Raw genomic sequence first — 25955 nt, 5'->3', positions numbered from 1 at the left:
CTTCATGGAAAAGTACTCATTTTTCTTTTCAGTCTTGAGCCAATTCCCATCCATAACATGTTGCCAGCTTTCATCTCCATCACCTGAAGCCCAGCACTACCATCTCTTGCTAACATTGACAGCCTCACCTTTTGGCTCCAGTTCAGCAGCTGCTTTGCCTTGGCTTTGCTTCCATTTGTCATACGCTGGTACTTGTGAAAGAAGCCTCTTCAAGAAACTGCATGCTTAGCATCCAGGCCGAATATTGGAGCAGATAAGGAAATGAAGAGTAGTGTCTGTTGGTATGAACGTACTTGTGAAAAAGGTGGAGTTATTCTGTAGAAAGGCTTGTGTTTATCACCCTGCATGCTGCTTCTCTCCTGCGTGGAGCTTGCAGTGCTTGCAGAGCAGCCCTCCACCCACATCTTCAAACTGTAGTTCCAGAGGTTGTGGGTATTGTTGTTATTTAATCACAAATTTTTCTTTTTCAGTCATTTTTTTATGCTTTCAGCAAAGGGAGATCTTGAGATTTTCAGGCTGCTTTCCCATTCTCCTTCCTTTTGGCACAGGGATGGTTTTTAAGAGCTGTTGTTCTCAGGCAGCATCCATGTGGCTGCTGGCTTCACACGCTCCCTTGGCACTCTAACCCAATTAGCCAATTTCAGGATCAGACCTGCAAGTTCCCTACGAATTTCTGCTGCTTTACTGCATTCCCTCACATACGTCCTCAGCTCTACCCACCCAGCTATTTAGCACCCACATAGACATGCATATATGTGTGGGTAATACTCAGGAAACCTTGCCTGCTTTTGAGCCCCCGTTCAGGTTGCTGTTTCTACAGCACTATCCACCTTGCCTCTCTCTCTCTTTGATTTTTATCAGGGCTGTTGTACAAGTTATTTTGCCTACTTGTGGAGCTTTTCAAAGGGTGCTGATGAGTTGCCAGGTACAAGTGAAAGCACAGTATCACTCTTGAGAGCTGCAGCACTCCTTCTTAGAAGTTATGAAAAGAGCCTTTTATCTTGGGTTAGCAACTGGGAGTTGAGATAATCAAGTGATCAGCATAATGGCTCTGGAATTACCTCCGAAAGCAGTCCCCTGTCTCCCCAACCTCTCCAGTTCACTTTCAGTGAGTTACTGCTTTAATCCCAACAGAGCAGTGCTGAGTTTTGCCATGAGCCCCTGTGGATTTTGACCTTCCCTACAGTAGCCCTGCTCCAAATGGGTTTTGTTGCCCTCTGGGCATCCATCCCTGGCGCAGCTCCCAGATGTGGTGCATTAGAGGAGATTCGGAGGGGCCAGCTGTGCCCTGGGATAGCAGTGGGCAAGCAGCTTGTTTCAACATCTCAGTTGAAAGTCCAGTTTTTAGCTCCTGAGCACCTGCAGGAGCCCTCTGTGGGCAGTGAGGCTTTACCACAAAACCATTCTAACCACTCCGACACGGTAAGCAGTTTTCTGGCTGTTCGTTTGATGAATGGTATTATCTGAAAATTATTTTCTATTTAGTTCAAAACCCAGGTATAGATAAATGCACTGCAAGTTTGCTCCACTCATTGAGACAACGGGGAGATGGAGGGTATGACCTGAAACACACAAGGAAATACTATCTCCATATTTGTCCAGATAGACCATTTTAATTTTATGTCTGAATTAGTTCAGGCCCTCTCAAATAACAGAGCAACATCAAATTTGGAGCATTTTACAGTATAGTCTAGCAGTTTTGGTTTTGATAGCTCCATATTATGTAAAGAAGGATTCAAAGATATCCTCAGTATATTTTTTTTTCTCGCCTGACTACCCTGCAGATATCGGGTTTGTGAGACATGATGGTAAAACCAAGAGCAAGAGGGGAAGAGTCATTATCTCAGGGTGTTCTATCTCTGGTTACTCTGGTTATCTCTGGTTATCTCTGACTATCAGTTTGTCAGTTTGTTGACTTTTCTCCATTTTAATGAATCTGTAAAAAATAAGAATGTGTTGTTTTCTGTTGAGGAGGTAAAATTAAAGGTCCGGGACATGTAGAAATACTTCAACGTGATCCTAAACAATGTGCGCATCATATGATGTATGAAGTATTCTGTGTATGGGCTGGGGAAGGGTTGTGCTGCACCACACTCCAGCGTCACCTTTTTCTCTGCTCCAGGAACCCCAGTTTGGTTCTACATGCAAATTGCTCCTATAAGAAATGAGCATGAAAAAGTGGTTTTGTTCCTGTGCACTTTTAAGGATATCACTTTGTTCAAGCAACCAATTGAAGATGATTCAACAAAAGGTAAATATGAAATATACTAATATTTTTTTTTGTAAATTATGAATCGTATATTCAAGCTGAGTCCAGTGACAGGGAGATGTTGTGGCTGTGATCTTGCTATCAGGAAATGTTTTGTCAGAATTTTGATGCCACATTTCCAAATTATTGATTAAAAAATACAGAATTTTGAGTGGAATATTCCCTTACAATACTTTGTCCAGAGCAACCAGCCTTTGTTTTCCTTTGTAATATCACTACTTCTTCACTACAGCTGATATTTGCTAAAAATAGCATGGTTTTCAGTCATTATAATACTGTGTTGTATTGGGAGACCTTTCTTCTGCAGGACTGGTGTCTTTTATTTATCAAAACTAATTTCAGCTCCTTTGTGCTGAGGTGTTGGTCTTTACTCCATTTCTCTTTCTTGGAGATGAGATGGGAAAGAACAGCCCAGCTGGGTCTCTTCTTGCTGGTCAGCAGTGATGTCTGCGTGGCAGTGGGTATTCTGCCTGGTATTTAACAGCTGCTGCTGGTGGTGTTTGCTGAGGTGTGTGATGCTCTCATCACCTGATGACCTGTGCTTCACAGGGAGAATTTGTAGGGAAAGGATCTAGCAGCACCCTTGCCTTTGTAGGATGTGTTTGGTGTCAGGTTCATACATGTATTTCTCTGGGTAAAATAATGCATGTTTCCATAAAGAAAGGCAGAAGATCCATATGCATCTTCTCCAGGAAGTTCCCTTCTGGTAATTAATTCCTTGTTCTGTTTTCCGTTCCTGCTTGGAGAAGGCTTGATTTGTCACTGAGAGCAATGTGCCCTCTAAGCCATCTTGTGTAGAATATAACCCTGTGTCATTTGAATGCAAACAGGATTTAAACTACTTTCTGATGATATAGATAACACTTATGTGCTTGGATAAATGACAAGTAGATTTATAAAGGCAGATCTCAAATAAAATGAAAGGCCTCTCTTTGGGCTGACATCAAATATGAGATTTTTTTGCCTCCAGAGTATTATCTGTAAAGTTGTAAGATCCTGATGTAGGAAAACCTTCTCAGCCACCGTAAGCCTCTTTGCCTCTACAATTCAGCTGGTGTCCTGCAAATGTTCCTTTGGATTCCCAGCCTGGGAGATGAGTTCTTTGGGGATGGAAGGATGTGCTGGGAGAGCTGAGCTTGCCCTCAACCCTCCTCAAATCTGAGGAGGAGCAGGATCCTCCTGACGTCCATTATAGGAACAATACATGTTCCTATGCGAAAGAGCAACAGCTGCAAAGCGAGTAATGCATGTACTGCTGTCCTGCAGTGAAGGGAACCATTAGTTACAATGCCAAGTATTAGCTGTGAACACCGCAAAATATTGTTGTCAGCAGCCGAGAGAGGTTTGACTGCGTGTTTAAGGAGCATTTACTTCTGTCAAAGTCATATTTAAAGCAAAAAAAAACAAACCAAACAAACAAAAAAACAAACCAAAACAAAACAAAAAACAACAACAACAACAAACAAACCAAAAAAAACCAGCCACATCTCTCTTCAAGGCATATGACTGGAGTCTTAAGAATTTCCTCAGGATGCTTTGATTAGAGCATGGATTAACATTGATCAATACATCCAGCAAGCTCCATAATTACAAACCATTGACCTGATTTTTTCAGTCTCCTTTTGTGTAAATCTGAGTTTGTTTTTTATATTGATAATATAGTAAGGAAAAACAAAACACATAACCAAATATTAGCAGCAATTTACTACAAGGATGGAAGAACAGCACTGTTGCATTATTCTCTGCATCTCAACTGGGTGGATCTGCAGGATCCCACTGCACTGGGATCAGAGCAGTGTTTTGTCAGACGTAGTGCTATGAGACATGCATAATTCATTGTCCTTGCAGATAACATTACAATGTGCTTAGAAGCTGTCAGGCCACTTGCCTCTTGAATTATGAGATTGGTAAACATATATATTAGAATTTAGGAGAGAATTTTTAAACTTTTGTAAAAGGCATTTCAGTAAAATAGTGCTGTTGAGTGTGGGATTTGTCATTGAAAAGGCTATTTAAAAAAGAAAAAAAAAAAGATTTTTTTCTTCAGAAATTCTGCCAGGCCCATGCAATACATAATACATAAGTAACTATGGTGTAGATGAGTTACTGTGTATTACTTATGGGAGCAGTAAATTTGAGATAAAAAATTCAGCAGAAATAAAATATTGATGCCATTATGCAATAATCTCTCCATACTGATGTATTCTGCACTGTTCGAAAGTACGCAGCTTTGTTGTGAAGCTGCTGTATATCATGCTCCTACGAGGTACGAGGGTTTGGTATTTAAATCATAACGATGGGTGTAGTGATGCTGCAGGATGTCTGTGTGTCCTGGCTTCTGTAATGAAATGGTTGTGTTTGCTGGACCCACTTGAGGTGGCTGCAAAGGTGTTGGCATCTTGTGCCGGCTTTGCACAGAGGACTCAGATCTGCTCAAAAGTGTTGGGGAGCTTGTCACGTGTGTGAAAAGAGGGCATTAAAAATAAATAAATAAATAATATATATATATATATATATATCCTACTGCAAAGCACATTGCAAGGGAGGAGTGGGATTTTTGCCCAACACAGGCTCAGAAACATGCTTGCTGGGAGGCTCAGTACCAAAACTCTAGTTGGCATCACGGGGACTGGCCCCGTGGGAGCGAGGGGAGCTAGAGAGGGCTGGGGCTCTGTGACAGATGGTGCATGTGTTTGCTTACCTGTGTGCTCAAATGTCAGCTGCGTTAATGCTGTCAGAAAGCAGGCGGAGGGGGCTTTGCTACCAGGAGGGAGCAAAAGCGGTGAAAAATTTTCCCAGGTCACCCAGGAGGCTGTGTTTTTGTTTTAGTCCAGAAGGCTGTTGGAGCTTACAAAGAAAGAACGGATAAAAGGGATATTTATCCTCCTCAGATAAAATACACTGTCAGAGATCATACAAAAACCTTGTGTTCAGGGAGGGGATAGGCAGGGTGACACTGAAGATCTGACAGACATGTTTTCTTGTTACCTGTGCTGGTATCTGTTATTGTTGAGTGATGTGCAGGAAACCTATGATGTATTGCTGTAAAAGACAGAGAATTTTATTTGTTATTCTGTTAATCCCATTGATATAGAGCTGTTAACTGCCATGGATTCCTCCTGACTCTTCCCCCCACCTTGCCAACAGTGTGCATACAGCTCTGGAGAGGTACAAGAAGTGCAAACAAGACTCAAATACCCAAGCAATGTGCTAGCTTGGTTATAACAAGCAGTTACAGTGACCAAGAAGTGCTGTTGTATCCTCTTAACTGGAAAAGTACTTTGAAAGTGTCTAATCATGCAAGTCTGCAAAACAAGTGTCTTGGGTAGAAGCAGTGAAAGCCATGATAATGGAGGGAGACATTGGCCATGTGCTTGATGTGTGCCTGGATGGAGATGCCACCGACAGTTGTGCAGGTGCAGAGAGAAGGGAGAACATCGCTCTGCTGATTTGCTTTATGGTTTCTAGCAGTCTGGTGTGGAAGGAGAAATTGAGAGCCTGTGATGGGGCAGGAGGTGTTGCAGGAGCTGCTGGCTGCACCTGGTGGTCACTGGGACAAAGCCTTATTTTCCACTGAAGGAGCTGTGCTGTGTTTTATCCGGTCTTTCTTTCCTTTTCCTGTTTCTATTTGGTAACACAAACACTTGTCTGACCTGGATTTGGTACCAGGTCGTACCTGTGGTGGTGGAGGGCCAGCTCTCCAGGTGTCCTGCCTGAATGCCTTACACAGCAGGCTGTTACAAGCACACGAAGGTATTTTCTTCTAGAGAATAAAGCCCAAAGAATCTTCTCTTTTATGTTTGCACCATTGTAGGGTCACAGTTGGATGCTTTTATCAGCTCGCTGTGCTTTTATTCTGTCTCAAAGCATCTGGAGGCATTCAGTCCCTCCAAAGACACACAGTGGTAATAATCTTATGTTTATTTGTCAGAAAAGAAATGAAGCCGCTTTTCTGGGCCCTAACTATTAGGAGGGCAAACTGGGCCACTTAAAATTTTAACACCATTTGAAGCCAAGAGTGCTGTAGATTATACTAAACTGAAAGCTTAAGGATGGAAAAAAGACTGGCATTTTTGGGATAATAGTGAAACAGAACCCAGTTATACAATGGTTTTATTTCCTTTGTTATCACCAGTGAAGAAAAAATCTGGCCTCCAGGTAAACTTGAAAGTTTATTTGCCTGGGATTCTCACTGGTTGTCTGGAGTCTCTTTGGGATGAAATACCAGACTTTTCTGCAGCTGGAAGTGGTTGGGAAGTTCCTGTGAATACTGGTGGCAGACTGGATTAGGATGCAACGATGTGCTATTGAGGTTTCTACAACTCAGGACAGTGTGCTGTTAACAGATGGGACCAGGAGACAGCACAGCAGTATCCTAAAGGTTTTTCTTCACTTGGTACAGCCAGACTTTGATAATCAAGACTGTCTGGGACAATGCTGTACTGCTTCCAGTGATATAACTCTTTATGGTTATATAACTCTATATAATGATACAACTCTATCTTGGAGTGTGACAGGGCTATAAAAAGTGTGGTAGTTGCAGAAATACGCACTTATGCTTGCTAATCCTTGCTAAGCCTATAATTCTGATCCTTTTTATCTTTAATAAGTGCAAGTTATTAAGCATATATAACTAGTTGCACATGGGAACTTTTTTCCTTGAGGGGGTATCAATCCTGGTGATAATAGAAGAAGTGGGTGGAGGGATTAGAGCATGAAAATGAGGTTTCTACCTTTAGCTGAAGCACAGTGTACCCTGTTGAATACATCGCCTTGACAGTAATCCGTAACGGTAATTTAATAGGTCACAATTTGGATATCCTTCCCATGTTTTCATTGCACTTCCCCATGGCTGTAATAACAAGGGGTTTGGTGCTACAGAGACATGGTTGCAGCTTTGTTCTGGTGCTGCTTCCCATTGCTCTGATCAAGAGCAGGCTTGTGGTGGGAAGAGTAGATAACTCAGGGGAGTGGTGCCATGATACAGTCTCTTGGTGTTTGAAGCCATCCATTTCAGAAGGGCACAGCCTGCTAGTAAGCAGGAAGACCTCCTGAGGTGCCCTTGTTCCTGTTCGTGTGGGACAGGCATCCCCATTACTGCCTTTGGTGACATGTCAGTGGCAATCTTAGCATACAGTTCAAAAGTTGAGAAGTCACAGATTTTTAGAGTTTAACAATTTTTCATTCACTCCTACTTGCGATGCACTCAGGATTTACTTCTGCCCCTGTTCTTGCATGCCACTGTCAGAGACCTGCTGTGATGAAGAACAGCAGATTTCCCCATCCAGTACGGCTTAGTTTTCTTCCCAGAAATCAAGTACTTTTCTGAATCTGGTATTGCCTTTTGAGGCCTGTGTGCTCCATCAGCAACCCAGAAAACATATGAAGTGTCTGTAAATTTCTAGAGTTTAATGTGCAATAAAAAAATAATCCACTAAAATCAAATCTAACCTTCTGAGAGATTGAATTAAACTGGAATGTGATCTTTAAAGCAGTAACTGTTTGTAGATGGATACACTTTTTATGTAGAAAACTGAACACTCATAAGCTGTATATAAAATAATAACGATAAATACAGTAAAGTTAGGGAGTTTAACTCTAGTCTGTATATCACAGGCCATTACTTTTCTCTAAGCTACTCCTCTGTTGAACCCACAAACTTGTATTTAACTAAACCAATCTGTCAAGACCAACAGCCAGTACTTATTTAGAAGTTTGAACAGAGACTGAGAATCTTCCATATCCCTTCATATTCTTCTCAATTTTTCATTACACTTTATGGCTTTAAAGAAAGTATCAGATTTAAATTAACCTGGCTTCAGCTTCTTGAACTGGCATCTTTTACACATTTTTTCCACTGTACTAAAAAAAAAAAAAGTCCTGTTAAGGCACTTACGGATGTAATCAAACCATCACTCAACCTCCTTTTGATAAAGTAAATGAGCTGAGCTCGTTAAAGCTCTGTCTAGCCTGAATGTGGCTGTCTGGTGATGGCAGATACCAACATTTCAGCTGCACTTTAATCCATCTCATTAGCAGCAGTAGGGATGAATCCATGGTGGCATGGATTTCAGCCCACTGGGTCCCAAATACACATTTCTACAACTGGTATTATAGCTAGTTGGGTTCAGAGCTTTTTTGTCAATGCTGTCTGTTGCTTAGCTTCTCCAAGCCTACGTCTGACTATTGTATATCTCAGGAGTAGGTGACTTTTTGCCAGAGCAAACCACATGTTGGATTGCTCATCTAAGACTTATAGATCCTTCTCGGAACTGCTCTTGCTTGGAAATTTTCCCCCTCCCATGATGTAGATATGGTTTGCATTGCTTTCACTTGCATATCTGATTTTCATAGAAAACATTTTATTGGCACATGCCCAGTTATCAAATCAAGCACATCGTCCTGTGTGACTCCCCTCACTACTTTTTTAACATACCTCTAATCTTTCTGCCCACTGGGGTCTGAAAGTCTCTCAGTAATATTTTTTTGTTACTTTCCACTACTCTCAACTTGCTTGATATCTCACAGGTACTATCTCCTTCATCCATTTAAACCATAATTTACTGAACTGCATAGCCTTAGCATTTTGTTAAGAGTATTGTGCAGTGTCAATTCAGCAATGATTACCACACAAGAGGATTTGGGAAACCTGTCATGTTCAGGTGATTCAGATGCAGCCCTAGGATGAGGTGGTGCTGTACGATGGGAGCTGTGGCCGTGTGGATCTGGGAGCTGTTGGGAGGAAGCTCCTTGGCTGCAGGAGGGATCAACGCCTGAGGCCATCATCAAGCCAATGGTCCGTGTTGCAGCCCAGACCAGCCTGAAGCAGGGGAGCACTGGTACGTGGAGCTGGTCTGGCTCATGCCTCTCCATTATACATTGTCCGTGAGCTGTGGCTCTGGCTGGCTGCTGCATTTGGCCTGCAGCTTGTTCTGCTAAGGAGTTTGGCCATCTTTCTGGATAAAATTTATACTCTTATCAGATAATGAAATATACATTACGGGGCATTTTCCATCATTCCATATTGACAGCCATTCATTATGTTCCTTCCATTTTCTTCTTTATTAAACGTTTTTAAAGTTGGTTTGGCTTTTTTGTCATTTTGCCTGGCACTGAGATCAAGCTAAGCAACCTGTAGCACCGGGATCATCCTCTCTATCCTTTCTTCTTCAGAAAGTCTTTTGGTCATACTCTGGAAGTTCTCTAACAACTTCATCATTATTGTAATAAATCTAGCCATTGAAGGATTTTTTCCCATATGTATTGAGCTTTCAATGTCCATTTCGTAAGCCATAATTTCTCATGCATGTACTTAATTGTTCCCTCTTTCTCCCTATCACTGTGTGCTTTACTGTATGTTGCCTTTCCGTTTCTAGCCGCTGCCTTCCTTTTGACCCTGAGCCTTTGTCTGGTGTAGTCCTTTTCCTTGACCATTGAATGGTATCATTTTGCTATCTGATGAACTCCTAAAAGCCAGATAACTGACATTTACAGTATTCAGACTTTTTTTCCTAAAATTACATTTGTTTTTATGTAGTTATGGGAAATAAGTCCCTGGTGGCCCTATGTGTATGTGTAAAAAGTTTAGTTTTAGTTGCAGAAACATGAAATTTAAGTAGTTGTGCACTGTGAATTTATAGCTATGTTAGAATTAAATTTAAAAATACATTGTGTACTAAATGTAGCTTAGTGGTTTATAAATCTTACCAATTCTCCTCCATAGATCTCAAAATGGCTTGCAAAGTAGGTCATTAGCATTATCTCAATTTTATGGAGAGGAAACAAGCTCAGAAAGCTGAAGTGATATGCACAAGACTACCTGGTGGCAATTCATCCATTTTGAGCTCCCCAGTAGTTGCGGTGGGTGGATGCTAACCAGGAGTGCAAAATTGAGCGAGAACAGAGGTCAGGTGTGAAAATTATCCCAAGAGTGCAGTGAAATGGCAGACAATGGAAGGCGCAGAATTTCAAGTAGGGAAATTTATCCTAGTATTTTGAATTACATTTGCATGGGTAGTGTGGTTCTTCAGTTCATGAATAGTTTTACTGTATCATGGGAGTGATTTAGGTTTGTTTGACTATTATGCTATTTATTCAGGAATCCCATTTATCCCTCTGTCTCTAGCAAAGCAACAGCAGGATGATTAAGTTTTCTGAAGAGAGAATGAGCTCTTCCAGCCACATTTTACCTTCAATAAGGAGCAGACATACAGCCATTGCTGTGATCTTACAGTCTGAATGTCTATAAATAGTTGGGATTTGTAGATGCTAACTATTGATGTACAAGGACGATCTATATTATCAATTGACATCCAGATTACCTAACAGCAATGCTCGCTCTTTGCTTTGTGGGTAAGGCATAGCGTATATATTATTTAAACATTCTTTGTTAACTGTTTCATGCTCCACAGCAAGAGAAGAATGACCTTTCCATGGTCTGGAGGTCTTACATACACTCCTGCAGGCAGAAATCTACACGAGTGTTGCTGTAATTACACTTTTTTTTTTTTTTTTAACGCAGAATATCATTGTTAACGCCGGTGTTTTCACTGAAGTCTAAAATATTGAGTATTTTCCTGAAACACTGATTTAAAAGCCTTCATTATTTCTGTTCCTTTTAAGATCAGACAAACCTTGACAAAAAGGTTAATTGCAACCCAGTATAGCTATGCTAATGTTTTATTAGGGGAAAATAGTCATGTCTAGATTTTTCAGAGCAAGTGCACAATAGACAACGTTAACATATTCCCTTGAAATTTTTAGTTTTCATAATCTCCAATGTACAAATTTAGTTTTAAAATAACATAATGCAATTTATGAACTAGAGATTATATATTTTTTCAGTGCATCTGAGATGGGTGGCTGAACCAATATTTGGACCTGTACACAAATCCAGTCACATATTGCAAATTGTTGACTCGTAATTAAACTAGGAGGAGAATTGGAAGGGCTTTCTCACTTGCAGATACTTATATTTGTAAATACTTGCTGTCATCTTTGAAGGCAGTGGGTAAGCCTATTGGTTGCTGAGATCTGAGCAGAATCACAGCATGGTTGAGGTTGGAAGGGATCTCCAGAGGTCACCCAGTCCAACCCCCATGCTTGAGCAGGGTGACCTAGAGCATGCTACACAGGATGGCATCCAGGTGGGTTTTGAATATCTCCAAAGAAGGAGACTCCACAAACTCGCTGGTGGTTTAACCACTAGTGGGGCAGGAGAGACAAATCCATCTTTGCTCCTTAGCTCTCTCCTGCAAGGGGATTCCATCCTGGTGGAGGGACCTGCCTGAGCTTTGTCCAGCCCCTTGACAGGAGTGTCCATGTGTGATGGGAACCAGGAGCCATTCCTTGGGGTGTGCTGGCAGGCAGGTGGCCCACAGTTTGTGGTGGGATGTAGGCAATTCTCTGCCTGCTTTGTGGCCTTGGGAGGAATCAGAGATTTAAAGGTTTGGTCTCCGGATAGCCATTAGGAAATGGTGATTGTATCCCATCGCTTCTGAAGAAATGTGTAAAAGGAAGGCTGGTGCTTCTCTCAGGAGGCATGTTGTTTGAAAGGAGAATGGGAAGCCTCCCTTATTGTGCTCTCTTTGGACAGCTTTTATCCTAGTCCTTTTTTTTGCTTTGCTATATGTTGCAACAGCATCTTCAACCTGGATGATGTTTCTTCTGTCTCAGAGAAGGCAGCAGAAAAGAGGAGCAGGTGTTGCAGATGGAGGAGAATATTTGTATACTGGATGCATCTGTGTGGTCTGCTAATGGGAAGAAGATTGGTGACCAAAAGGGCAGGAATAGAGGTCCCTACGGCAGTGCAAGGGTGCAGTTCACAGAATGTCCCTGAATGCAGATTAAGCAGTGAGTATGGATGTGTAGTAGAGCAGCTGCCACGGAGCTGTTCCCATCCCAGCTGTCCAAAATAATAATTAAAAAAAAAAAAAAAAAGTTTGATTCAGGATCTCAGGAAGAAAGATGTGTAAGCATAATACTACTCTTGTTGGAGTAGTAGCTGATGGAATGGCACATGCTATAATTAGTAAGAAGTTTCAGTTAAGATAGTTTGGAGTTTCCAACTGTGGAAGGGCCATGGGCTCAAGTTCTAAGATGGTAACCTTCCATTACCTCTCTCCAAGGTATCATCCTTGCTTACGGGGTTGTTAACAAGAAGGCCTGAAATACTGTTTCCCACTTAGTCTCTACATCAGTTCTGAAGTAGTGTGTGCATCTATGTACATGAGTGGCCAAGTGAGCATCCTGGACCTGTCTGGAAAGCTTTTCGCCCTCCAAGGCCAGGAGGTGCTTGGGTTCTCTGCCTTGCTTGACTAGTGCCTACCCCCTCGTGTGATTCTGCTCTCCCTCAAGCATTCTGGCACAGTATTAACAGTGTCAGTTTCTGTCATAGTAGCTAAGGTTAAAAAGAAATACCAATTAAAAAAATGTTCTTTTTTTTTTCCCTTCTGAGAAATCTTTGGCTCAGCCGTTATCTGAGGGACAACAACAAACCATCCCTGCCGTATTTAGCTCCACACTCAGAGGACTGTCAAATTAGCGGTCCTAATTAGAGCAAAAGACATGGAGAATATTTTGCTGATGTAAAACATTGAATTGTGACTAAAACCAGGGAGGAGGAAAGAAAGTTACATGCTTGGAAGAGCAACACTACAGCAGGGCAAAGGCAGAGACTAGTTTAGTTCTTGTTTATCAGCAAGCTTGTCTTGCTCACGTCCTGTTTTAATAACTGTATAGAGGTGTTAAACCTGAATCTTTGCATTCTTGAGAATGCAAGAATTTCAATGTTAGTAACGGGTAGGACTGGTGAATTATTTTGGTAGGTTTCCATTTAAGAACTGACCTTTGTTTTGAATCATAAGAATGAATGGAGATCATGAGGTTTCTTAAAAGCAGGAATAAAAGTTCTGTTTTTGTTAATTAATCAAAGAGAACCAGGGGAAACAATCTTTTTTGTATACATTATTCCAGCATCTGCCATCTTGGTAGTTCACATCTTCCTCTGAAATACCCAATTTGGCTTCTTTGAAAGCAACTGCTGGTGGGATCTGGTGCCATGTTGCCTTTGTTCCTGAGAATTTGAGAGCGACAGTGCAAGTTGAGGGTACTATTTTTCAAGTGGAACCACAGAAGAAAGACACAGTCCAGATGAGCTGAAGAGAGCATCAGAAGTGTTGCTTTTTGTTGCAAGTAGGTTTTCTTCCATCTTACACCTGCTGTTTGTGCCATTCCTTTACTCCTTCCAGACTGAAAATACCTGGGAGGACAGGAGGTCACTAATACACATGATAAAATTATCATTCATTTTAAGCATTTATAGAGGAAAAGAAGGGAAGGAATCATTTGAAGAAACATTGACAGCATTAGGCAGCAGTGCAAATTTTGCCTAGTCTATTTAAACATACAAATAGGTTTTAAATATAATTCTGATTTTAGCAAGTCTATAACAAGGTCAAGGAATGCAGAAATGTACCCTCTACGAATTATTTCAGCCACAAGGCAGCCTGTATACATTTTCACCTTCCCACTCATACCCTAGCATCTTGCTGTTGCTTTGTTTTTCTGTTGGGTTGTAAATAGGAAACAAAAGAACTTGGTACTTTTTCACACTATTGCAGATGAATTGGTTAGATAGGGTAGAATAATGATGGACTTTGTGCTGAAGGACAAAGGCCCTTTTTTTTTTTAACGGAAAAAAAAAAGTAATGTTAATGTATTATGCACTTACAATTTCCAGTATCACGGCCTTCACGGGACAGAAAGAAATGTAAAAATGTGAAGCCTCTAAATGAGGCTGCAAGGGTTTTTGTGAAAGGTGTGAGCTAGTTCAATGCAAAGCTTTGCTCTTGGTGGAGCAAGGACACAATGAAATAGTTTGTGCCCTTAAAAGAACAGGTCAGGCCAAATAACCGGAGTGATAAACCTGAATGCTAAATTATGTGGCTCTCTTCTTTCGTGTGATCTCACCAAGGTGGAAAAGAAGTATTTGAAAAAGTCACAGTTCACCCTTACTTTTTATTTTTACAGCAGACGGGTCACTGTTGTGTGCTGCCTGTCTTACATTGCTTCTTCACTTTGTGTCTTCAACATCTTTTGCAACTTTCCCTGGATTTCTATGCTTGTGGTAAATGTCAGAAAGGTATTCTTACCTAAGATGATGACAAGGGCTTTCTTACTATTTTTGCTTTTATAACAGGAGAAGCATTTAAACATCCATGTTTTTATGAATGAAATCTCTAAGCCTTTAAAGTGCCATGGGAAAGGGAAGCAAGACAGTAAGAAGGATCATCTCCTATCATTGCCAGCCCCAGACTCTTCTAATCCTCATCTAATCATTGCATTGATCAATACCCTAACCTCAGAAAATAAAGTAAACCTCATTAGCTGTCTGCCATCAGGAAGGTCAGAAGAGTGAATTTGATGTGACAAAGAAGGGTGTTTGGGACCGACTCCAACATCTTGGCTGTGGTGGTTTTGGCTTTGCTGAGCGCCTTTCCATCCTTCTCATATCAGCTGTGTGGTGCAGAGTGACAAACAGAAGCTCAGAGACTGGCCTTAATCACCCCCATGGACCCCAGAGAAGCCTCTTTCTAGGGGAAGAGGATGCTGTGTGTTGAGGCACCTGCCTAGGGTTTGGAGGTGGATGAGTGCTTTCTGGAGGAGAGTTTCTCTTTTTTCTGGGTGCTCTTTTTTTCAGGATGCTGAAAGCGTTTGGAACTTCACCCTGATGTGGCTTTATAGATAACTAGGAAAAAATGTCTAGAAGTTAATAGTTCCTACTTGGATCACTGTAGTCTCTTGATATCATTTAATACAGAAAGTGCATATTCCTAATTGAATATTCCTGTAAGCTTGAGATGGATGAGACAAAGCTAAGTTCCCATTTAAGGTTTAGATTTGAAAAGTTAATAAAAACGCTTCTATATTTTATCTTTTCGCAGTGCATTTTTATGTGTATTTTTGAGGTCATACATAAATAACCAGGCACACGTGGTTTGTGCTGTGCTGGTAGTGTATTGGGATATTGAGATCTGTTCTGATTGCTAAATGATGAACAATGGATTTACATTTGGGTGAATGTGATATATAAGTGGTGTATTGCCAGGTCAAGCGGTAAGTGATTTTTTTTTTCTTGAAGTTTTATTGCCTGGACTGGTCTTTGCTCTTTGTTTTATCTGCCTCAGGGCTTCCTTTAGCTTTTCTAGTCCCCAACTCCTATCAGATAACATGTATTTAAAAATAAACCAAGCTAACGTAGAAATGTTGTGTTTCCTTTCTCAGATGTGACATTTGTTCTATTTTTTCACCTTTTCAGCATTCAAGTTAGGTAAAAATATAACCTGCACCTGAACACATTTCCTGTCCATGACTCGTTTGATATTTTACGCACACCTCTATAGTAAAACAGCAGTCTATACCTGGCTGTACTGAACATTGAGCAGGTGGGATTGCGGGCAGTGCCACAATAAAACAAAGTTATGTCACAACAAGGATTAAAGACGTGAAGTCAAATCTACTTGAGTGCTCAAGTGGAGGTGTTTCTTTCCTGCAAACATTTGAATTTTTAATTCTCTTCCTTTGCGGTGCTACCCCAGTGAATACCCTCACTGCTTCTTTTTTTTCTTTGCTACCTCTGCTCTACCTCATCCCATGACGCAGCCATACCAGCTGTCACCCACGGGCATTGTTCCAAAAGCAGTGGCTTAATGTCACGTTCCCAGCTCTGCACTGCTGTCACCATCAAAATCCCGACTGCTCCTTTCTGAATGCAGCAAAGAAGCATTCCCCAGGGCTGGCCAAGAGTGTGGGTCTCAATCTACCATGTGGGCAGCTGTCGGTCATTAGTTTAACAGCTAAATGTATTGCTTAATGCCATTTAAAATCCAGTGCTTAATCTGTCTGTAAAGTCTTCCAATTATTTTAGTTTGAAACATGGTTGTTGATGTGTTTTGCTGATTTTTCTTTTTTTTTTTTTTTTTTTTTTTTTTAGTTTCTATTTCCCTGAATTGTAGTTAGAGCAAGGAGCAGTAAAAACTTAAGGATCTGACTTTCGGGCCTACTCCAGCAGTGCTGAATCAGCCAGAGCCTTTCTGTAGCTGGCCAGGATTTCACTTCAGGAGGGTTTGTAGACACGGGAAGCCTTTGTGTTAACTTCAGTGGTTCAGAATTACTTTTTAGCATCAGAGTATCTCCCCAGGAGGCTGAAAGCGCAATGCGATCCTCTAACACAATGTCTCCCAAAGCCAGAAGAAAGGACAAGCCAGAGCATTTTGATTTTACTCCGATTTGCTGCTGGTTGCCTTAAAGCAGTGGTATTTTTCCTCTATTGCAACACCTTTGAGCCTGGAGCCAGAACTTGTTCTATGCAGTAATTTGGAGAAGCGACTCAAGCCTGAGACTTAATACCAGTGAACACGAAAGAGATTTACTGGCGGTGAATGGGCCGTAAGTGCTTCTGATGCGGTTTCCTCCTTCCCTACAGGTTGGACGAAGTTTGCGCGGCTGACGCGGGCCCTGACGAACAGCCGGAGCGTCCTGCAGCAGCTGACGCCGATGAACAAAGCCGAGGTGGTGCACAAGCACTCCCGCCTGGCTGAGGTAAGTGGGACAGCCACCAGCCCTTGGTAAGGCACAAATAGATATGGGGGGGACACACACACCAACCTTCACATCAATAAATATTATTTTTAGGGTGACATGTTGCCTATTCTCTGACTTTTTCAACCTCTCCTTAGCTCTTTCTTAATAAGCACTGTGTGCCAAAAACATGTTTCCAGGACAGGCCATGCTCTTTCAGTCATGGAAACAGTCATTTACGTGGCCCCATGTGTGCATGCAAGTCTCAGTTTTCTCATTGCTGCTTAACTTGGGGTGCCTGGTTTGCTCCTCTAGCTGCTATCTCATAGAGACCTGGAACCAGGCTCGATGTTCTGAGCCCTGTGGATGGTTGCTGAGATCATGGATGGGTTTTTTGAGAAGCCAGGTGCTCTTCTTTAGAAGTATCCCTGCCTGGGTCCCTGGGGCTGTACAGGCACAATGACTACACATAGACCTTAACCTCCACTTCCTTGCAAAAGTCATTCCTGAAGTGTTTTGCTCATCATTTTCTTCTTCAGAACTGATGGAATAAACTCTTTGGCAGGTTGCAAACATCTCCTTAACAGTGCAGATGGTGCAACAAGTGAATGCCTTCAGGTTAACTGATGAAACAGAGGTACTGCTTTCATCTTCATGTCCATGGGTAATGAATAATATACGGGTCAAAAGTATATGGTCAGTATACACAGGCTCCTAGAAACGACAACCCTAGCTACCTTGTGCCAGAGAGCTTGTCCTGAGTCTGATGCTGAGAACTGGCAGCAGTTTTAAATGTTTTTGTTGTTGTTTTGTTTCCTTTCTTGTTTTAGTGGCAATCTATAATATAAGCTCCACTTAAAATGAAATCAGAATGGAAGCTTGCAGTTTTCATGTGTTGGCACTGTGACATTTTCCATGAATTATCCCATACCAGTAGCTTCGCTGACTGTTGAATTACTCCCACTTCTTGCTTTTCTGATTCATGGCATTTCAGTGTTCTGTAAATCCAGTTATATCTGTTAATGGTTTAGTCTAGAGAAGAGAAGACTGGAGAAGATCAGGCAGCAATATTCAATCATATCTAAAGCAGCTGCACAGAAGTAGGAAGGAAATTGTTCACCATCTCCTCTGTAGCTAGAGGAAAAAACTAGTGAAATTCAGTCACTGCAAGGAAGATGTGGGTTGGGCTGCAGGACAAACTCAGATAAGTATAAGGTTGTAGCTGGGGACAGATTCTTTGGGGAGCATGCAATCTCCTCTCTTACAAGTTGTTTACAGCTGCAAAGTGCTTCAGAGACAAAGTGCTGTCAGGAATTCAGAGTAGGGTGCATTTCTGAGGTGGTCGTGTGCCATTTCCATCCAGGCCCATTTTCCATGCTCCTGTGTCTGAGGAGGAGCATTTTCATCCCAGCTCATCCCTGCCAGAACAAACCACTCGGCTTTACCAGACCTACCCACTGTTAGCCATGCCTGTTAGTTGTATACAAGAGTAATTCAGAGGGTCTGTGACGAATGCAGCTGACTAACAAGATATTGTGTATTCTTTAGTGGTTTAAAATTAAAAATTCATGCAGCATGAAAGAAATAATCATTATAGTTCAGTGGTCTCCACAGCCATTTGCCACCCACACACCATGTCAAACTCAGCATGATATTATGTTAAGAATAATAATTATGCCTTTACAGTACCATGGGATCGTCTCAGCACTTCACCACCAGAGGAGTAGGGAACTATCAAGCATATGTTCATCGCATTCAGCTTGAGCCCTAAGAAACTTATTACTCCAGCTATTGTGAGGCTGTTTCTAGCTCCTGCTCCAGTGAACAGGACAGGGAAAAAATAGACCTGGAGATACCAAGAATGGAAGATCCTGTCCTGGTGTATCATGCCAGTGAGGTGTAGAACGGTCTTGTCCACAGATGAGTGCAAAAAGAAGAGATGAGTGGAGATATTCACCAGATTATGTCTCAAAATCAAAATGGTGTGTTAAATGCAGGGGATAATTTTGGCATTGGAATAAGTTTCATGGGCTTGCACAAAGGAGACCACTGTGAAAAGGAAACAAATGTTTTGGGCATTTTTTTTTATTCTGGGAAGGACATGTTGATTCACGAGCAAGTTCAGTGTGCCACAATGGCCATTTGAACCTTGCCTCTTGGGTAGTTACAGGAATGCTGTATGTGGGTATTGTCCCGGGCACTGGGGAAGGAACACCTGGAGGGGACAGCCATGGTCTCCTGGAGGTTTCTGTTGAGCTTTCGCTGCTTCTCAGGTATTGTGTTGAGTGGCTTTCTGACCGTCAACTCAACCGATTCTATAGAAAACAAATGGCTAACTAATGTAAGGATGAGTTAATTTTTCATTGTATCAGCTTAACTCGTTTTCCTTACAGCGTGTGATAGTTAAATCTGACATTAGGGAGGATGGGAACAGGTAGGCACAAGCACGTTTGCGTTACATCAGGTTACAGAATGACACTGAGCCAGAGGAGACATAGTGGGAACCACATCCTCCAGCATGGAGTGAGTGAGAGAGGCTGCTGTTGTTGTCCCTTGGTGATTTCTGAATAACAGACTTCGACTTCCAGTAGAGCCAGACTTTTACTGTCTGATCTCAGTAACAGCTTTCTTATCTTAAAAATAAGACTGTAAAGAATTAAGGGAGAATCTATATCTGTGATCCTTCAGTTCGTATTCTTAGTTGTTGTGCTATTTATTCAGCCATTCACTCCTCTTCATTGAGCAAGCATTCTGCTTTTGTTTGTCTTTGCATGTAAAGGGTTGCTCTTTACAATCTAACTGTACTGCAAATATGGTGCATCAGCTTCAGTATGGGGCAATCATAGGGCTGAAATGAGTTTTAAAGTTGCTGAAATTAGTTATTTTATTCTCTATGTACTTCAATCCCCAAATTTTAAAGGTGTTATTAGTTTGAAAATGCACATGAATCTTTCAGTTGTCAGTGCAATATATTACCGTGCTGTGTGTTCCTTTGTGCTTTTGTTTCTTGTGGTGGATGGAGATAAGAGGTAATTAGATTGGCTGGGAAGAATGTCTTGAATGAATTTGGCTTGGTTCCTTTGCAGCATTTCCAGTTCCACATTTTACAAAAGTGCGTGTGCAGGAGATTACAGTCATATGCAAAAAAAAAAAAAAAAAAAAAAAAAGTAATTAAAAGGAAAAAAAGAGAACCCACTGGTGATACTGAGCTTTTAAGGGCAACAGCATTTTGAAGTAAATGGAGAGGAAGCATGGTATTGCCAAGGAGTTAGGGCAGAAGTTGTGCACGTAATACTTCGTTTTTAGAAGGAGGTCAGCCAGCAAGGCTGAAGACTGGTTTGATAGGTATTGCTTTGGCTAAACAACAGTTTAACATGGGGATCGAGCATGAAATTAACCTTGTAAAACTTCCAAATGTGAATGAATATTCATGTTCATAACTGCAGGGCATGAGACAGTGCAGCAGTACCCACAACCTGTTGGTATGGAGCCTTTCTGCTCTCACTATGGGCATGGATTCCTCTGAGTACATCTGCAAAGATCTGCCTTTATGCAAGATTATCCTTAAATGCTCTCCTTCTATCTATCTCCACTCTTTCTTATGTGACTTACATGCCGGTGAGCTCACTGGCTTAATAAACCAAATAATTTAGAAACTGTAGGTTGACCTGGAATATCCAATGAATACAGTCCCATCTTTTTGATTCTCCTTACAGAGATCTGTGAGACCCCCTAATTGTTTCATGTTAATTGAAACCAGTAATATTTGTTTTTCTGTCTGTTGTAGGTTCTCCAGCTGGGTTCTGATATTCTTCCTCAGTACAAGCAAGAAGCTCCAAAGACTCCACCACACATTATACTACATTATTGTGCTTTTAAGACCACTTGGGACTGGGTCATCTTAATTCTAACCTTCTACACAGCAATTATGGTTCCATATAATGTCTCCTTCAAGACGAAACAGAACAACATTGCCTGGCTTGTGCTGGACAGTGTCGTGGACGTTATTTTTCTCGTTGACATTGTTTTGAACTTTCATACAACCTTTGTTGGCCCTGGTGGAGAGGTTATATCTGATCCCAAACTCATAAGGATGAACTACCTGAAAACGTGGTTTGTGATTGATCTTCTGTCCTGTTTACCGTATGACATCATCAATGCCTTTGAGAATGTGGATGAGGTAAGCTATTGTAGTCCACCTGAGAAGTGTTGTTTTAATTAGGAATTAATTTAGGAGTGTGCTTCCAGACATCTGACAGCAACAACAGGCAATGGAAGCCCTGCACGAATGTGGGGATGCCATTAGGCAGCTGGGCTTTACCTATGTGATGTTCCCATGTTAAAGAAGAAGAGGTGTCCTAAGATTTCAGTGTTGCATTCAGCGATGTACATTAATAAACATGGTTTTCACAGTCACTTCCTTTTCCTCCAAAAGCATCATCTCCCATCCACTTCCCAATGGGCTGAACCAGTTGGGGTGTCCCCCCGCCAAGCCTCCCTTTCCCGCTCAGACCCAGGGATTGCCTTTAAACACTCCTAATCCATTGCAGGACAGCCTGAAGCGGCTTTACGTAAATAATCAAAACCCTGTCTCTGCTCTGGCTGAAGCGGGTGACAAATTTGCCACTGACTTGTACAGAATTAGAGAATGCCTCTGAATGAGCATTTTTAAAATCCTGTCCTAGGATTACTTTTTGAAGCATCCTGTAATTTTCTTTTTCTTGTGTTGTGTTTTTAAATGTCTGATTGAGAGGGAGGCTTATCTCCGTTTTTTAAACAGTCTTGAGTTAGTGCTGGAATTTTAGAAACTGTTTGAGGAGAGACAAACACATCTTAAAGGGACAGTGAATTAATGCTTTTTAACTGCTAAATATATAAATGTTTAATAAATTGGGCTTGCAGCCTAAGATAATAGAGGAAACAAGCAATAACTAGGACAAATAATATAGGCACAAGTCACTGCAGAGAAAATTCATTATTAAAATGCAAGTATAATGGCATTAGAGTTTGTTTTAATTTTTCTCTAGAGCCTTTTATCTTTAGGGCCATAAACAGATGAAAAATCCTTTGTTCAGTTTTTTAAACATTTTAACTTTTTTTTTTTTTCTTAGAATACTGTTTTTAAATTCTTTAAAAATATATATTTGCAGTTATGTATCCTTGCTTTATAAAATCCATGCTGGTATTTTCTAATACAAACGTTGGTGCAGGTTTTGTAGAGCTCTTAAAATTCCAGCCCTGTCTATGTGCCGAGTACCTTCTTTTGACATTGTTCCGTTTTATTTATAGCAAATATGACAGAAGTGATAATACTTGCAGCTTAAATTCAAGATCATATGAGGGCTGCCCGTCTGGAATCAGGTTGTACAGTCAGGATTGTAAGGAGGTGGTATTATCAAGGTTGTAATAATACAGCTTTTTAAGATACCTTTTTAAGTTCCACATGAAGAGGAACCTGATTTTTATAAAAATGCAGTGTTACCTCCAGATTTTCATGTTTTAATATGTAAAACAAAAAATTTCTGTGCCCAAGCAGTACAGATTTAAATGACAAATTTAAACTCTTTCTCTGACATCCATGGGAGGTAAACCATCTGTGAGAATTGTGGCAGCAAAGAATCATTGGCATTGCGGATTATAATCGAGGCACACTTCAAGTGGCAAACGTTAACCAAAATGTAGTAACAATAAAAAGGTGATCCTGGAGCTGCTATGATTTTACCTTCAAAAAATGAAATATAAACTCCTTTTTAATAAGAGAGCCACCAGCAACATTTCTCTCTTCTGAAGTGGTGCGTTATGGCCCTGGGGTCTCTAGCAGACACCAGACACTGGAGCCTAACTGCTCGTATCTTTGATTTCAATGCCCTTCAGCCCAGATTTTCCCTACCATCTGAAAAGAAGTGATTTTGAAAACAGGTATGTAAACAGCCAGTCTTTCTTCCTTACTCTCCATTTTGCCTTTTTGTTTGTTTGTTTTTGTCCAGAGCAGGTTTTTATGGTGGTATGTCTTCATTTGTGACATTTAAGTCCTTTAAGCTGGTTGGTGCGCTCTGGATGGTTGTAGTTGTTATGCTCTTTATCTTTGCACGGCTTTTACCATTTATTTTAACTGTTACTTCTTTTGTGGGACTTAAATTCTTGGGCTGCTAGCAGCAATGAATTTTCTATTCAGAGAATAAGTAAATTGATAAGCTTAATTTGGAAGAAATCTTCTAATTGATTAAAAGTGGAGTGTTTCTCATTAGAAGGTGAGTGTTTCCTCCTCAAGGCAAGTCAGATAGAGAAATTTTTAGCTCTTGATTCTGGTAGATTTTTGCACTTTATCTTGGCACTGCATGTTGGATAAGGGAACTTGTCTTTAGCATTAAAGTTGGTGGTTGTGGCTTTTCAAAAAATTAATAGAAAATCAGAGCTTGTGGACAGGTTCTGGTGGTCTTTGAGCTTCTGGTGTGGTGGTGAAGGATTGATTCAAAGATCGAAGCCGAAATTCCTTTAAGTGGTATATTCTTTATTGCAGCGCTGGATGCACGGGGGATCTCTCCACCTATCGTGCATACCCAAAGCGGAAAGCAGTCTTGAATTTATACAATCAATCTATCAATATTCTACAAGCGCCTATACATATGCATTACCTATCCCCGCCTTCCCTCGCTTCTCATGCTAATTAGCCTTTTGGCACCTTGCGCCTGCGTAGAGCCTCCCAAGAATTGTGGGCAGGGGTCTTTGGGACGTGGGCAGGGGTCTTTGGGAGGAAGACCCCGAGTCTTCCTCACAGTGTACTTTTCACCTTTGGTCAGGAATCTGCTGAATTGGCACGTTTCTTAATTGCGAGAGCTGGTTGTTGCCAATTCTTCCGTTTGTTGTATCTTTATAATGAATTCCAATGTCCAATTTTCAGATTTATAGTCCTTACATTTGTTTCTCTGTCCGTCTGCCGCTTCCTTATCATGAGTTCCAGTGTCTTGTTTCGAGATATACAGTCCATGTCTGGGGATTGTCCTTGCCTCCCCAATACCTCCCCAATACCTCCTTAATCAGGATGGCCCCAAATCAGTGTGATTTGCCCTAAAAGCCAGAAAGATTACTTTCCAGATTTGCTCCACTTGTGTGTCCCACCTCCAGCCCCTCCTGTTTTTTCATTTAAGACATCAAATGCGCTTGTGTGAGTTGTTAAGGGACCAGCTGGGTAGGGGGCTATCACTGTGGTCAGCTGCTTCTCTTCCTTATGAGTGGGTCTGTAATGCATAAGGAAAGATACAGCAAGGATGTTGAGGTTTGTGTCTCTCTGTCAGAACTCTCTCTCAGTTCATAGCACATGTGGATTTGGCTTTGGTTCAGACATAATAAAACATAAGCTGATAGTTCAGCATCAGCTACTTCAGTGTCTGTGTTTGCTAGCCTGTGCTCATGTATCGGTGCTTGAAGTTACTTGTGCAGAGGCTGGGTTGTTGTGAAAGTTGCCTGGTGTACCCAGGTGCTATTTTATGAAGTCAGAATTAAGGAAAGAAATAGAAAGTTTAAACAAATGAAAGTGGGGGAAAAAAAAAGTGAGTTTCCTTGCTTGAGGGTTGGAGTTCTCCAAAAGCAGCCTTGGCTGGAGTAGGAGCAGTGTCATTCCCATCATGAACATTAGGCCAAAGCTGGAGTCTTGTGAAATTTCCACCTGAGGTAAGCATGACTGCAAAACAAAGTTATTTTGCTGTTGAGTGGACATAGTAGGTGGGTATAGCGGAAAGGATTATGATACGCACATTGAGAATCATGGGAACTATGTTGATTTGATGTGGAATTAGAAGTGTAGGTTCCTATGACTAGAGCTACGGGGCCAGGCTGTTATATTCTGCTCTGAGGGATTTAGATGCATGACAAGGAAGGGAAAAGGTAAGGTAATGAGAGAGAGAGAGAGAGAGAGATCTTACAAAGCTTAGAGTGATATAAATTGATGTGATGGATAAGGAATTAAGTGGCTAAGTGGTATTGAGAGGGTAGGAAAACAAGGTAGAATAGGTCGGAGAAGAATAAGCTAAGAGAGAGGAAAGTGAAAGCCTTAGTGGGATACGTGCCTTATTTAAGAAAATTGATAGGATGAGATGGTCCTAGAAATCTGGAAAATGCATGGTGTTTTTTCTAATTGGGAAACATTACTTGCACGGAAATACGTGCTGGCTAAAGCAAAACCATACAGAAAACTTCTTGTATACAGAGGTAGAGGAAGGGACACAGTCAGGCATGCTGAGGAACCCAGCCAATTTCCAAGATATGAACCAGAATGAGGTGCGTGTGCTCAGAGTCTCTGAAACTAGGCTGTATTTTTTCTTCTTGTTTTTGGAAGAAAAAGAACTGTGTGAAATTTCAGGTTTAGTTTGAAGGTTCTTATCTGTTTGTCTCTCCTTTTATGTAAGGAAAAAAAGAAAGGGTAGGGGAGGAGTTCTCATTAATGGGGGAGGTAAGGCATTCAGATTCCAAGATTTTGGTCATGTGAAATCCCAATTGTCGTAACGCTTATTTAAATAAAGCCTGTCAAATTGGAAGTCTGGTCCAAGTGCTTGGAGTTCTATGTCATATGAAGGAATGCTATTGTTTTTTTCCTGAGTACCTAACTGTATGTACCAATTCTTTCCACTGGTGTGTATACAGTCACTTATATTTCTAAACTCATGACTTCCTTCTTCTGAAGCTAGAAGATGAAGTTACCTGGAAGCTTAGCCTTTTTGTGTGGTCTGCTTATTTGAGAGAGATAAATATCCAGCCTCTCTTGGTCTGGGCTACCAAAAGGTTGGTTACAGTGTGGGCAACCACTCATTCCATACAAGCCACAATATTAGAGTCAGGCTGGGTTCAATCTGCAATGGTTGGATTTACAGTGTGCCCAATGACGCTGGACCCTTTTGCATGTTCAGATGTGGTCAAGCCATTCTAAAATTCCCTTTGGGAACTGATGTGTGGATTTACTTCCCAGGGAAATGAGGATACTGTGCAGGTGTTTGGCTCTTAGTCCCACATGAAGCTATGCTATTGGAAGAGTGCCCCGGTGCTGGGAGCACCCCAGGTGCTACCACTCAGATAAGGGCACTCCAATCTGGTGCTGCTGAGGGCTGCATTT

General features: G+C 41.3%; 1 protein-coding gene across 1 annotated transcript in view; it reads left to right on the top strand.

The window, feature by feature from the left end:
* Positions 1 to 25955, top strand: part of KCNH5 (potassium voltage-gated channel subfamily H member 5) — a 154419-nt gene that overhangs the window by 19837 nt on the left and 108627 nt on the right. Inside the window, exons 4-6 of the mRNA XM_072038185.1 lie at positions 2123 to 2251; positions 16755 to 16870; positions 20637 to 21029. Of these exons, the coding sequence (XP_071894286.1) occupies positions 2123 to 2251; positions 16755 to 16870; positions 20637 to 21029 (638 nt within the window). The remainder of the gene's footprint in view (positions 1 to 2122; positions 2252 to 16754; positions 16871 to 20636; positions 21030 to 25955) is intronic.

The sequence above is a fragment of the Anas platyrhynchos genome, chromosome 5 (assembly GCF_047663525.1).
Source record: "Anas platyrhynchos isolate ZD024472 breed Pekin duck chromosome 5, IASCAAS_PekinDuck_T2T, whole genome shotgun sequence".
NCBI classification, from domain to species: domain Eukaryota; kingdom Metazoa; phylum Chordata; class Aves; order Anseriformes; family Anatidae; genus Anas; species Anas platyrhynchos.
Note: the sequence above shows the minus strand (reverse complement) of the source record. Positions and strands in the feature narration are given on the sequence as shown.